Raw genomic sequence first — 15452 nt, 5'->3', positions numbered from 1 at the left:
AAAATCTGTGTGGGAGCTGTCCAACAATCTAATAAACTTTTCTATTACACGTAACATAGTCGTACTATACAATTTCAAAAAGTTCAAAAAGTAACTACAGACAGAAAATCCTTCCTTAACAACTCTAGTTAAATGAAATTTCAAAGTATACAATTATTTTGCATAACAAAACATCTTTTATTTTCACAACTGGAATACCAAAGACACACCCAACTAGCTCCAGAACACTTCTAGATTTTTTTCTGTTTATTTAACCAAACTAAACAAAGTTTTAAAAAGGAACATCTGCAACAACAAAAGAATATTAATCAATCAAAGCTGGCTTCACCATATCTTGTCTTTTCCTTATCTTTATCCAAGTTCTCCACCTTTAATTATTCTTCCTCTTTTTTTGGGGTGTATTCAGTATCTTTTTCTGAGTTTGGAGTTGATTTCCCCTTTGGTAGCAAGAAACATTCAGCATTGAAAACTTGCTCAGCAGTCACTGAACTTCTACAATAGATCAAGCTACAGAGGAGGGATCTGACATTATCGTCCTGTAAGAAAAAAGATGTTACAAAACAAAAATAAAATCAAACCAAATGAATGAAAGGACAAACTTGTAATAAGTAAGGAGTATCCAATTCAAAAATACTTTTAATCAATGATACAGAGCTAAAATCAATTTTTCCTATTTAGGTTTTTAAAAAATTTTTACCAAAATCAACTGGATTTTATTGGAAAGGGATTAATCCAGTATTAAAACAATGAAGTCAAATTACAGGGAAATAATATAAAAGGAAAAAGAAAAGAATCACAACTGAAACTGATCAAAAACAAGTGAAATTTTTTTTAAAAAACTGTATATTTTCCTTCTTTTTTAGGGCACTAGTCAGAATTTGACACTATGAAAATTTTACACTGAAGCTCCTCTGTCTGGAAGGGTAGCCTAACCTTTACTTTGTCAACTGCTTCTGCTTTCATTTGTGAAATGATCTCCTCTTGAAACATTTCTACCACCCCTAACACATTATCATCATTATTACGGAGGCCAGATTTTATTATGTACCACAACTTCGAAGAATGTTATTCGTGTTATCACATGTAAATAACATTATAATGTTCCTCTTCCACTAGTTCCACCTCCCAAAGTATGCTTTTTTTCTTGCTCCCTATGATGAATCCAATCAGAGCACATTTCACACTGAATAAAAATCACCTATTTATTGGTAGTGTCCTCATTAGACTCTAAGATGCATAAGAGCAGAAATCTTAGTTACTCACTTCATCCCCAACAACAAGCACAGCGTCAGGGATATAGCAGGTATTCAGTATACATTTGCTAACTGAATGAATGCCAATGCCCATACTGAATTCTACAGGATATGTTTTTAAACATATTTAAAGATAATACCTTTAGTAAGTATAAACTTGACTAAAAATTACAAAATCTAAATGAAAAAAACTAGCACACACTCTTGAAAGCCACAAAAATAGATTTAGAACAAGGAGAAAATCATATCATGTTCTTGGACAAAAAGGATCTCATCAGTAATGAGCCAATTTTTAAGTTAATTTATAAGCTTTACCTGATTCTAATAACATACAATCAGTTTTTCCCCCTTAGAACTAGATGTTAACCGTATAGATCTTTTGTAAGAATGATAAAGTGAGGACACGAAAGTTCTGATAAAAAGTATCAATAAGGAAGAAACTAGACTTCCCAAGTATTAAAAGATATCATACAGTCTGTAAGTTAAAGGAATATGGCAAAAGAATATGAATAAACACACCAATGGAACAAAACAGAAAAACTAAAAATACACTCTTGTACAAATAAAATTTTATTATAAGAAATATGACATTTCTAAAGGAAGAAGGGGATAACTTTCTAAAGGTACTGGGACAAATGGACCCAATGGAAAAAAATAAAATCAGATCTATTCCTCACACCAAACACCAGGATAATTACAAATGTATCAAAAATCTAAATTTATAAAATAAAATTATCTAATTACTAGGAAAAAAGTTTTCTCAATTCCCAAAAGTAACTATAGACAAAAAATTTCTACCTTAAGGTTATCCCTCTCGCAAATTATAAAATATTGTAAAATTATAAAACACAGCTAAAGAACAAAAACAAAAGCAATCTCTAAATGTCAAAACCAAAATTAAACAAATGAACTATGTATCAGGTAACATAATCACGCAGAAAATTATTTTAACTGACTTTAAAACAAGTATTTTGGCTGTACAATCATAGCGGGATAAGGATCTAGTGAGATACATCCTAAAGAAAGACCTTCAAAGAAATGTTAAAGTGTACTCAATAACCTTACTGTTTCTAATAATATCACTGTTATTTTCAAACTATCAAATTTATTTCAAGATGAAGCAATTATGTAATTGTTAATATCATAAAAATGAATATTAGTATAAAAGGAAAGAGGAAATTTGTAATTAAAATTAAGTAAAAAGCCTATAATCTTGAATTTTATTTGGAAATACCTATACAAAATATGCATTCATTTTTCTAAAACAAAAATGAACTTCCAATAACAATGAACAACCTTTGCAACCCATATTTTTGTCTCTAAATTTCCTGCTAAAAGGATACCAGCTTCTTTGGGAAAATGGCTAATTTCAGTCATTGGGCAAAGAATGTACAAGATAATAAGGGACATCTTATGCAAAAAGCAAGTTATAAAAGACAATTCAATTTGTGACAAAGGTCACAGGATTCATCTTGAATAGGGTTCTCAACAAATTAGAATTTGAGCAAAATACTTTTTTAAATGACTTCAACAAATTGAGATACATTAAAATATGTTTAAATCCACAAGACTATAATCATACCATTAAAACAAAATTTTAAAATTTGATTGATACCTTTTAGAGGTTGCCAAGACTCCAACTAATTTTTCTTAAAATTTCTTTCCCTGAACGAACTAAAGTGTAGTGTAACCCAATAACTGTTGAGACAAAGTTTATCAAAACATTTCAATTAATAAACACAGATGCAATAACAGAACTGGAAAATCACCAGTATTCAACAAAACGAAGTATCTAGAGGACCATCACTAAATGGTGCTAAAATCACTAGGCAGTGAATGGAAAAATTAAATAATGAATGGAACAGTTTAAGAGATAATGAATGAAACAGTTTAAGAGATCTTTGAGATAATATGAAGCATACCAACATCTGCATTATAGGAGTCCCAGAAAAAAAAGAGAAAGTGAAATGAGTTGAGTTGAAAATGTATCTGATGAAATTATGGCTGAACACTTCTCAAACCTGAAGAAGGAAACAGATATACAGGTACAGGAAACACAGAGGGTCCCAAACAAAATGAACCCAAACAGACTCATACCAAGAGGTATAATTAAAATGTCAAAAGCGAAACAGAAAGAATTCTAAAGGCAACAAGAGAAAAACAAAGCATCACATATGAGGGAACCTACATAAGACTATCGGCTTATTTTTCTGCAGAAATTTTTCAGGCCAGAAGGGAGTGCAATAGCATATTCAGAGTAATGAAAGGGGAAAACCTTGAACCTAGGATACTCTACCCAGCAAGATTATCATTTAGAATTGAGGGAGAGATAAGGAACTTCTCAGATAAGAAAAGCTAACAGTTCATAGCTTAAAGAGTTTTCTCTAAATGGAAAAGAAAAGGCTGTAACAAGAAGAAAGAATCTATAGGAAAGGAAAAATCCCATTAGTAAAGGCAAATATATAGTAAAGGCTGGGGATAAACCACTTAAGCTAGTAGAAAGATTAAAAGACAAAAAATTCTAAAAGCAACTGTAACTACAAAGAGTTAAGGGATAAACACAAAGATGTAAAATATGACATAAAACATACAAAATGTGGGGGAGGGGAGTAAAAATATAGATCTTTTAGAATGTGTTTGAACTTAAATAACTACCAGTTTAAAACAAGTAGATATAGTTATAGGTCAGCATATATGTACACGATGGTAACCACAAATCAAAAACCTTCAACAGATACACAAAAACTAGAAAGAAAGAAACACAAGCAAACTACTAAAGAAAATCATCAAACCATAAGGGAAGAAATAAACAGAAAAGAACTTCAAAAGTAACCAGAAAAAAAGTAACAAAATGGCAATAAGTAGATACCTATCAATAATTATTTGAAGTGTCAATGGACTAAATGCTCCAATCAAAAGACACAGAGTAGCTGACTGGATAAAAATTAAGGCCCATCTGTATACGGCTTACACAGAACTCACTTCAGAGCTAAAGAAGCACACAGACTGAAAGTGGATGGAAAAACGGTATTTCGTGCAAATGGAAACAACAAAAAACTGGTAGGAGTAACTCTCATATCAGACAAAATAGACTTTAAAACAAACTCTGTAACAAAAGACAAAGAAAGGCATTATATAATGATAAAGGGATAAATACAAAAAGAGGATATTACACTCATTAACATATATGCACTCCACACAGGAGCACCTAAATATGTAAGGTGGGAGACACTGACAACAATACAGTAACAGTTGAGTACTTTAACACCCCACTTACATCAATGGACTGATAGATCCATCCAAACAGAAAACCAAGAAGGCCACAGTGGTCTTACATGATACAATATATCAGTTAGACTTAATAAATATCTCCAGAACATTCCATCCAAAATCACCAAAATACATGTTTTTCAAATGCACATGGAACATTCTCCAGGACAGATCACATGCTAGGCCACAAAACAAGTCTCAACAAATGTAAGAGGACAAAAATTATATCTAGTATTTCTTCCAATCACAAAAGAAACTAGAAAAAAATTACAGAAAAAAAAATGGGAAAAGTACAAATATATGCAGACTAAAAAACATGCTACTAAAAAACGAAGGAATAAAAGAGGAAATCAAAGAATAACTCGAGAAATGAAAATGGAAACAAAACTTTCCAAAATCTATGGGATGTAACAAAAGCAGTTCTAAGAGGGACACTTATGGCAATGAAGACCTACCTCAAGTAACAAGAAAAATCTCAAACAACCTAACCTACAATCTAAAGGAATTAGAAAAAGAACAGATGAAGCTCAAAGTCAGTAGAGGAAGGAAATAATAAATATCAGAGAGGAAATAAATAAAATTTAAAAATAATTAATGAAACCAAGAGATTTTTTTTTTTTTTTTTTTTTTCTTTGCGGTACGCGGGCCTCTCACTGTGGTGGCCTCTCCCGTTGCGGAGCACAGGCTCCGGACACACTGGCTCAGCAGCCACGGTTCACGGGCCTAGTCGCTCCGCGGCATGTGGGATCTTCCCAGACCGGGGCACGAACCCGTGTCCCCTGCATCGGCAGGCGGACTCTCAACCACTGCACCACCAGGGAAGCCCCAAGAGATGGTTTTTTGAAAAGATAAACAAAACTGACAAACCTTAAGCCAGGTACATGAAGAAGAAAAGGGAGAGGCCCCAAATAAACAAAATGAGAAGTGAAAGAGGAGAAATAACAACCAATACCACAGAGACACAAAAACAACAGAATACTACAAACAGTTTTATGTCAGTAAATTGGACAACTAGAAGAAATGGACAAATATGTAGAAACATAAAACCTCTTCCGACTGAGTTGGGAAGAAGTAGATAATCCGAACAGACTAATCACCAGGAGTTAAACTGTAGTTAAAAAAACTCCCCATAGGGCTTCCCTGGTGGCGCAGTGGTTGGGAGTCCGCCTGCCGATGCAGGGGACGTGGGTTCGTGCCCCAGTCCGGGGGGAACCCGTGTGCCGCAGAGCGGCTGGGCCCATGGGCCGTGGCCGCTGGGCCTGCACGTCTGGAGCCTGTGCTCCACAGCGGGAGGGGCCACAGCAGTGACAGGCCCACGTACCACAAAAAAAAAAAAACAAAAAAAACCTCCCCATATACAAAAATCCAGGAGCAGACAGCTTCACAGGTGAATTCCACCAAACATAGAAAGAAGAGGTAATACCTGTCCTTCTCAAACTATTCCAAAAACGTGAAGAGGATGGAACACTCCCAAATTCATTCTACAAGGCCATCACTGTCTTGATACCAAAACCAGACAAACACTCTATGAAAAAAGAAAATTACAGGCCAATATCTCTGATGAATAGAGATGCAAATATCCTCAATAAAATACTAGCAAACCAAATCCAACAATATATAAAAAGGATCATATACCGTAATCAAGACGGATTTATTCCAGGTATGCAAGGGTGGTTCAATATTTACAAATCAATCATTATGATATGCCAGATTAACCAAAGGAAGGATAAAAATCACATGATCATCTCAGACACAGATAAAGCATTTGACAAAAATTCAACATCCATTCAGGATAAAAACTCTTATCAGAGTTTGTACAGAGGGAGCATATCTCAATGTAATAAATGCCATTTATGACAAATCCACAGCTAACATCATACTCAATAGTGAAAAGCTGAAAGCCTTTCTTCTAAAATCAGGAACAAGACAAGGATGACCACTCTCACCACTTCTATTTACAATAGTATTGGGAATCCTATCCATAGTAATCAGACAAGAAAAAGAAATAAAAGACATATAAATTGGAAGGGAAGAAATAAAACTGTCACTATTTGCAAATAACATAATACTACATATACAAAACCCTAAAGTCTCCACCAAGAAACTATTAGAATAAAGGAATTCATTAAAGTTGAAAAATGCAGGATTAATATATAGAAATCTGTTTATTTTCTACACACTAGTAATGAAGTATCAGAAAGATAAAGCAAGAGAACAATCCCATTTAAAATCGCATCAGGGATTTCCCTGGTGGTCCAGTGGTAAAGAATTGCCTTACAATGCAGGGGATGAGGGTCAGGGAACTAAGATCCCACATGCCACGGGGCAACTAAGCCCATGCGCCACAACTACTGAGCTTGTGCACCTCAACTAGAGAGCCTGCATGCCACAAACTACAGAGCCCATGCACTCTGGAACCCACGCACCACAACAAGAGAGAAGGCAGCACGTTACAACAAAAGATCTCGCATGCCTCGACAAAGATCCCACATGCTGCAACTAAGACCCGATGCAGCCAAAAATAATTAAATAAATAATAAATCTTTTAAAAATAAATAAATAAAACCACATCAAAAAGAATGAAATACCTTGAAACAACCTTAACCAAGGAGGTGAAAGACCTATACTCTGAAAACTATAAAACTCTGATGAAGGAATCTGAAAATAATACAAAGAAGTGGAAAGATATACTATGTTTTTGGACTGTAAGAATTAATATTGTTAAAATGACCATACTACCTAAAGCAATCTAGAGATTAAATGTAATCCCTATCAAAACACTTATGACATATTTCACAGAAATATAACAAATAATCCTAAAATTTATGTGGAACCAGAGAATAACCCAAATAGCCAAAGCAATCTTGTGAGAAAAGAACAAAGCTGGAGGTATCACACTTCCTGGCTTCAGACTACACTACAAAGCCACAGTAATCAAAATGGCATGGTAATGGCACAAAAAACAAAGACATAGGTCAATGGAACAGAATAGAGAGCCCAGAAATAAACCCATGCACCTATAATCAATTAATCTACAAAGGAGGCAAAAAAAAAAAAATACAATGGAGAAAAGACAGTCTCTTCAATAAGTGGTGCTGGAAAACTGGTCAGCTACATGTAAAAGAATGAAATTAGAACATTCTCTATCACCATATACAAAAATAAATTCAAAGTAGATTAAAGACCTAAATGTAAGACCTGAAATCATTAAACTCCTAGGAGAAAACATAGGCAGAACATTCTGTGACATAAACCCCAGCAATATATTTTTTGGGTCTATCTCCTAAAGCAAAGGAGATAAAAGCAAAAATAAGCAAACAGGACCTAATTAAACTTAAAAGCTTTTGCACAGCAGAGGAAATCACTGACAAAATAAAAAGACAACCTACTTAATGAGAGAAAATATTTACAAATGATATGACAGATAAGGGGTTAACATCCAAAATAAATAAATAGCTCATACATCTCAACATCAAAAAAACAAAGCCATTTTAAAAATGGGCAGAAGACCTAAAAAGACATTTTTCCAGAGAAGACATACAGATAGCCAAGAGGCCCATGAAAAGCTGCTCAACATCACTAATCATCAGAGTAATGCAAATGAAAACAAGACATCACCTCACACCCGTCAGAATGGCCATCATCAAAAAGAGCACAAATAACAAATGCTGGAGAGGGTGTAGAGAAAAGGGAACCCTCCTACACTGTTGGTGGGAGTGTAAATTGGCACAGCCACTGTGCAAAACAGTATGGAGGTTCCTAGGAAAACTAAAAATAGAACCACCATATGATCTAGCAGTTCCATTCCTGTGTATATATACAAAAAAAATGAAAACAATTCAAAAAGATACATGCACCCCAATGTTCATAGCAGCATTATTTACAATTGCCAATATATGGAAGCAACATAAGTGCCCACTAACATATGAATGGATAAAGAAGATGTGGTATATATATTCAATGGAATATTAGCCATAAAAAATAATGAAATTTTGCCATTTGCAATAACATGGATGGACTTGGAGGGTATTATGCTAAGTGTAACAAGTCAGACAGAGAAAGACAAATACTGTATGATATCACTTATATGTGGAATCTAAAAAAACAAAACAAATTAGTGAATATAAGGAAAAAGAAACAGCATCACACATACAGAGAATAAACTAGTAGTTACCAGTTTATTAGAGAGGGGAGGGAGGAGGGGCAAGATATTGGTAGGGAACTCAGAGTTACAAACTACTATGTATAAAATACATAAACTACAAGGTATATTGTACAACACAGGAAATATGGCCAATATTTTATAATAGCTATACATGGAACATAACCTTTAAAAACTGTGAATCACTATGTTATACACCTGAAAACTCATAATACTGTACATCAAATATACCTCAATAAAAAAATAAAGTGAAAATGCAACCCACAGAATGGGAGAAAATATTTGCAAATCATATATCTAATAAAGGACTTGTATCTAGAATATAAGGAACTCTTACAACTCAGTAATATAAAGATAACCCAATTTAAAAATGATCAAAGGTTCTGAGTAGACATTTCACCAAAAAAAAAAAATATATATATATACACACACACACACACACATATACATATATATATATATATATACAAACGGCCAATAAGGAAATGAAAAGATGTTCAACATCGTTAATCATCAGGGAAATGCAAATTGAAACTACAACGATATGCTACTTCACACCAACTAAGATGGCTAGAAGCAAAAAGTCAGGTAAAAAACAAGTGTTGGGGAGGATGAAAACTTGGAACCTTGCCTGATACACTGCTGACGGAAATTTAAAATGGTTTCAGTCACTTTGGGAAACAGTCTGGCAGTTCCTCAAATAACTAAACACAGAGTTACAGCTTGACCCAGAAATTCCACTCTGAGGTACATACCCAAGAGAAATGAAAACATATGTCCACAGAGAAACCTGTATACCAATGTTTACAGCAGCATTATTCGTAATAGCCAAAAGGTAGAAACAACCCAAATGTCTATCAACACACAAAAGGATAAATAAAATGTGGTAAATCCACACAATGGAATATTATTCAGCCATTAAAAGGAGTAAGTACTGATACACATTAAAACTTGGATAAACCTTGAAAACATTATGCTAAATTAACAAAGCCAATCATAAAAGTTTACATATCATATGATTCCATTCATATGTATGTCCAGAATAGAAAAAATCTAGAGAGACAAATAGTACATTAGCGGTCATTTAGGACTGGTGTGGCTGGATAGTGACATAGAGTGTCCATAACTAAGGAATATGGAATTTCTTTTTGAGGTAATGAAATGTTCTAAAACTGACTGTGGTGATAGTTTGCATGCATCTTTGAATATACTAAAAATCATTGAGTTGTAAACTTTAAATGGGTGAACTTTAAGGTGTTTAAGTTATTTCTCAATAAAGCTATTTAAAAATGATTATAAAACTTTACTGAAAGACATGCCATATTTCATTTAACATAAGGGACATTAAAACACTAAGGAATTAAAATATTCCCAATAAAACTATGAACCATGATAAAAAGACTTCGATTATGAGAAATAGCCTAACTTCAGAGATAATAAATTGTTTTAAAAAATAGTAATACTGGGACTTCCCTGGTGGCGCAGTGGTTAAGAATCCACCTGCCAATGCAGGGGACACGGGTTCGAGACCTGGTCCAGGAATATCCCATATGCTGCAAAGCAACTAAGCCCATGTGCCACAACTACTGAGCCTGTGCTTCTAGAGCCCGCAAGCCACAACTACTGAAGCCCGCATGCCTAGAGCCCATGCTCCGCAACAGGAGAAGCCACTGCAATGAGAAGCACACGCAACGCAACAAAGAGTAGCTCCCGCTCGTCGCAACTAAAGAAAGCCAGAGCACAGCAACAAAGACCCAATGCAGCCAAAATAAATAAATAAATACACGTTTCTTTAAAAATAATAATAATAATATTGTATTTATATTTGAAAGTTCCTAGAAGAGTTCTTAAAAGTTCTCATCACACACACACAAAAAATTTTGTACTGTTATGGTCATAGATGTTAACTAGACTTACTGTGGTGAGCATTTTCACAATGTATATAAATATTGAACCATTATGTTGAACGCTTAAAGCTAATATAATGTTATATGTTAATTATACCCCAATTTTAAAAAATGAAAAAAAGAATCAATTTTTGCTACATGATATATGTACCTTTGAATATAATTAATATTATTATAATAATATTATTATTAATATAATATAATTATTATTATAATATTATTAATATATTATTATTATTATTATTATATAATTAATATAATTATAGGAAATTATTTAGAACAAAAAATATTAGTAATAATAATAAAATCTATCTTACAATCAATACAATAAAAGTAAAATAATAATGTCCTAAACAAATGGAGAGGTATTATTTTCCCAATCACAAAAATAGTGTATCATTAAGATAGCAATTCTCCTTCAAATTAACCTATAAATTCAATATACTTTCAAAGTCTCAACAGTGTTTTTCAAAAGACTTATTAACAAGTTGGTGCCAAAATTCATATGGAAAAATAAAATGACAAGAATAGCCAAGGCAATGTTAAAGAAAAATGTGAGGAAGGAAAGCCAAAGCCCTCCACAAAGATACAGCATTTAAAATACTGTAGTGCCAGCACAGGGATCAATAGTCAAAGAACAGAATAGGCCCCAAATAGATTCATGAATACATGGAAATTTGATACAGCATAGACTGGCATTATTAATCAGTGGGAAATGACTGATTATTGAATAAATGGTGCTGGGTCAACTATTTGTCCACATATAATAAGATAAAATTAGATCCTTAACTTCATATCATACACAAAAATTGCAATCTTGAGAAAGAAAAACAGAGCTGGAAGAATCAGGCTCCCTGACTTCAGACTACACTACAAAGCTATAGTTATCAAGACAATATGGCACAAAAACAGAAAATATAGATCAGTGGAACAGGATAGAAAGCCCAGAGATAAACCCATGCACATATGGTCACCTTATCTTTGATAAAGGGGGCAAGGGTATACAATGGAGAAAAGACAGACTCTTCAGTAAGTGGTGCCGGGAAAACTGGACAGCTACATGTAAAAGGATGAAATTAGAACACTCCCTAACACCATATATAAAAATAAACTCATAAAGGATTAAAGACCTAAATGTAAGACCGGACACTATAAAACTCTTAGAGGAAAACATAGGAAGAACACTCTTTGACACAAATCACAGCAAGATATTTTTTGACCCACCTCCTAGAGAAATGGAAATAAAAACAAAAATAAACAAATGGGACCTAATTAAACTTAAAAGCTTTTGCACAGCAAAGGAAACCATAAACAAGACAAAAAGACAATCCTCAGAATGGGAGAAAATATCTGCAAATGAAGCAACTGATTAAGGATTAATCTCCAAAATATACAAGCAGCTCGTGCAGCTCAGTATCATTATACTTTTATAGACATGTTGCTGCCATATTTAACTCCTTAATATCTAGTCACACTGGGGACTATTCCATTTCAAAAGATCAACATTGAAGATTCACCTCAAATAACTATATGGTGGCATTTTTGAACAGCCTCTTCCCTCCCCTTTTTTCTGCCAAATTAAAGATCAGCTCCCTCCAGAGTACTTTCTTAATATTCTATATATAAATATTGGTTGTTTACTTGTTCACATTTCTAAATTATTAACTCCTTCAATGCTGTAATCCTATAAAGCAGCACTTAGTTCAATTCCTGATATAGAAGATACTCAAAATAGGTTGTCTGTATATATATATATATATATATATATATATATATATCAAAGCAGTATGAATGACACAGATGTACAACAAAGAAAAGATACAGCCAGGTACTTATAAAAAGCAGTAAAACACTAATTTTAATATAATGTGATCTTTGAAGATATAGCAAAGACTGTTTTTCCTTAATTATTACACAGATTACATACACAATTTGTGTGACAAATATACAATCCAGTAGTACTCTCTAGCAGTAGTTTTCTGGCAATGGTGCACTTAAATTTTTTCAATACTTCTTTACTGTGAATGCTATTTTGTATTCTTACAAAAATAAGAGGACATCTTCAGTCAAATATTTAAGTTTATATTACTGTTACACACCTATATCAGAGGTTTCCAACCAGTAAATGACAAAAAGGTAACATACCAAATGAAACTGATCCACCTTCGGGATTCCATCCTCATTTGTCTCAAATTTCTGATTTTGAACAGAGAGCTGTTAAAGAGAATGAGAATGAATAAGTTCCCAATGTACCAAAATACCGATCCTATAGCAGAGGCAAATCTGGAACTTTTCAGGTTTTAGAGAGAAGAGCAGAGCTCAAAGAAAGCACATTAGTTCTTGCAGGATAAAAAAACTTTCATAATAACAACTACCAAACAGTCCCTGGGGCTCCTAACATATCAGCCAGAGTTGATGTACACACTATAAGCACTTTTAATACTTCCTCACTTTATAAGCAAATATATTAAAATTTTGTAGCACTCCCATTCATGGTTCTACTTTATGTCCACAACCATTTTCTTCTTTCTTCTCACCTTCAATTTATAATATCTTGCTCTGTTTTCAAGTACCCCTGCGAACTGCCTTATATCCTTTCTGGAACAAGATAAGGTATTTAATAAACTAAGGTAAAGTCAGCCAAAAGGAAGGCATATATACACAAGGCTGAAACTCTGGCAAGAGGACTAGATTACTCTCATAAATGTAAGAACTGCAACAAATAGGTGGTACCAGAAGCTATGAGAGTAAACAACAACACCCAAGGAAGGGCTGTACAGTGAAAACTTTAGTAGGATGTGGGCTAAATACTTCGGAACATTAACATTTAACAGATAGGCAGTAAAGAGGAGTAAAAGAAATGCCCAGTCAGAGGCAAAAGAAGAACTTAGAAGGTATTGTGTCACAGAAAACAATGGGTAAAGTAATTACTGTCGATATTTTTTTCCTGATAGATCAGGCTTAACCGTATTTTTAGGCTAAAGGAAAGGTAAAGAATAAAAAGAAATAGACTAAAGATACAGTGAAGACAGAAGAATGGTAAAAGTGAGGTATTAGAACAGGAGAGAGAATGGGGTCAAGGTCACATGCAGACGGCTTGCACTAGAGGAGCACTTTAATTCTCTGAGATAGGAGTAGAAGACAGAAGACCAGGTAAAGAGGTGACCAGTTTGTAGACAGAAGCACTGAAATTTTATGGAAATCACATATCATGATCTCAGTTTAAAAAAAAAAAATTAAGAGGCAAGGTCTACTGAGAAGAATGGGTATAAGATTTAGGTAGGGGCTTGAGGGAAGCAGTAAAAGGTTTAAAGTAATCGTTGAGGGAAATATGAGAATGAACTGACTGTGGGCAGGTGAAAGGACTAAAAGAAAGCACTGAGGACCTAACAGAAGTAAGACTGATATGGTGGTGACATTCTGCAAAAGCATTCAGTTCCCAAGGTGTTCAAGGGGTCCCATTCCATACCAGTCTTCCCTCTTAAAATAAAATCTGAATAAAACATAACCAACAAACCTAAGAAGACTTGGAAAGTGGAAATAAGAAGCTAAAATGGAAAGAAGAAAGTGAAGTGGCTAGGAACCTTGGGATTTAAGAAATGACACAATGGTGAATTCCTTGGGTTCTATTTCTGACTCTCCTATATCCCACAATGGATGCTAGAGAAGCCTGCAACCCAGAAATGGCAAGAGCCACAGACCAAAAGAGCCCCAAGAAAAGCCTGCTCCATCTAGCTAAAGGACTGGGAATAGGGTAGTCTAGCAGAACAGAAAACCTTTTTGGTAACAGCCTCTACTCCAGCCAAACACCAAAGGAAAAACTGTGTAAGCGGGGCTGAGTGAGGAGCTGAACTCCCACCCATACTCATAAGCGAAAAGGCAGAACAAGGTTGAATGTGATGGCACTAGTTGGCAATCTACTCCAAGGGGTACTGTCAGTGGGACCCAGTGGAGAGCTATCTTCTACTACCACTCAACAGCAACAAAGTGGAAAAAGCAGTGTGAGGCAGTGTTAGCCAGCACTCTATTTTTTCCTCTCCACTCCCCAAGTGACAGGAGGACCCAGTGGGAAAGGAAACTTATACCCTCACCAGGTAGCAACAGGTACACGGAGGTGGAATAAGGCAGTGGTGAAGCAGTAACAGTTTAACACTCTGCTCCTCCTGCTTCCTGCACTCAACAGAGAGGTGAATTTCCACTCCCAACCATCAGGAACGAGAAGAGGCAAAGTAGTACAAATCAGCATTCCACTTTTGCTGAGGTGGTGTCAGCAGAGCTCAATGGGGAACTGAAGATCTAAAGTCATCTGAAACTGTACACTACACCTAAACAAGGTAACTGTCTGCAAAAAAGGAAGATTAAATAGGATGCAGAGTCTCAGAACATAACACCCCAAATGTTCAGGCTACAATCAAAAATCACATGTCAAGTTTAAAACCAACAAAATCTTAAATGACAAAAAGACAATCAACAGAAGACATCAAGAGGACACAGATGCAAGGATTATCTGACAAGGATTTTAAAGGAGCCATCATAACAATGCTTAGAGATCAATTAGAAACATGCATGAAAGAAGAAAAAAATAGAAAGCCTCAGCAAAGAAGACAGAAGATATAGAGAAAACCAAATAGAAATTTTAGAAATGAAAAACAACAACAGAACAACAGAAATAACTCACTGGATTGGCTCAACAGTAGAATGAATATGACAGAGGAAAGCACTGATGAAACTGAAGACAGAAAAACAGAAAATATCTGGATTGAACAACAGAAAGAAAATGAACACAGCCTCAGGAACCTGTGGGACAACAACAAAAGATCCAAAATTTGTATCATCAGTCTCAGGAAAAAAAGGAGAAAG

The 15452-nt window shown here is 34.5% G+C and overlaps 1 protein-coding gene across 1 annotated transcript in view; it reads right to left on the bottom strand.

Annotated features, from left to right (window-relative positions):
* Nucleotides 1-308: 308 nt before the first annotated feature.
* Nucleotides 309-15452, bottom strand: part of STK31 (serine/threonine kinase 31) — a 91292-nt gene continuing 76148 nt past the window's right edge. Inside the window, 2 exon segments of the mRNA XM_007446750.1 lie at nt 309-536; nt 12738-12806. Of these exon segments, the coding sequence (XP_007446812.1) occupies nt 309-536; nt 12738-12806 (297 nt within the window).

Source organism: Lipotes vexillifer, unplaced genomic scaffold (genome assembly GCF_000442215.2).
Source record: "Lipotes vexillifer unplaced genomic scaffold, Lipotes_vexillifer_v1.1 scaffold617, whole genome shotgun sequence".
NCBI classification, from domain to species: domain Eukaryota; kingdom Metazoa; phylum Chordata; class Mammalia; order Artiodactyla; family Lipotidae; genus Lipotes; species Lipotes vexillifer.
This window is presented reverse-complemented; position numbering and strand designations above follow the sequence as displayed.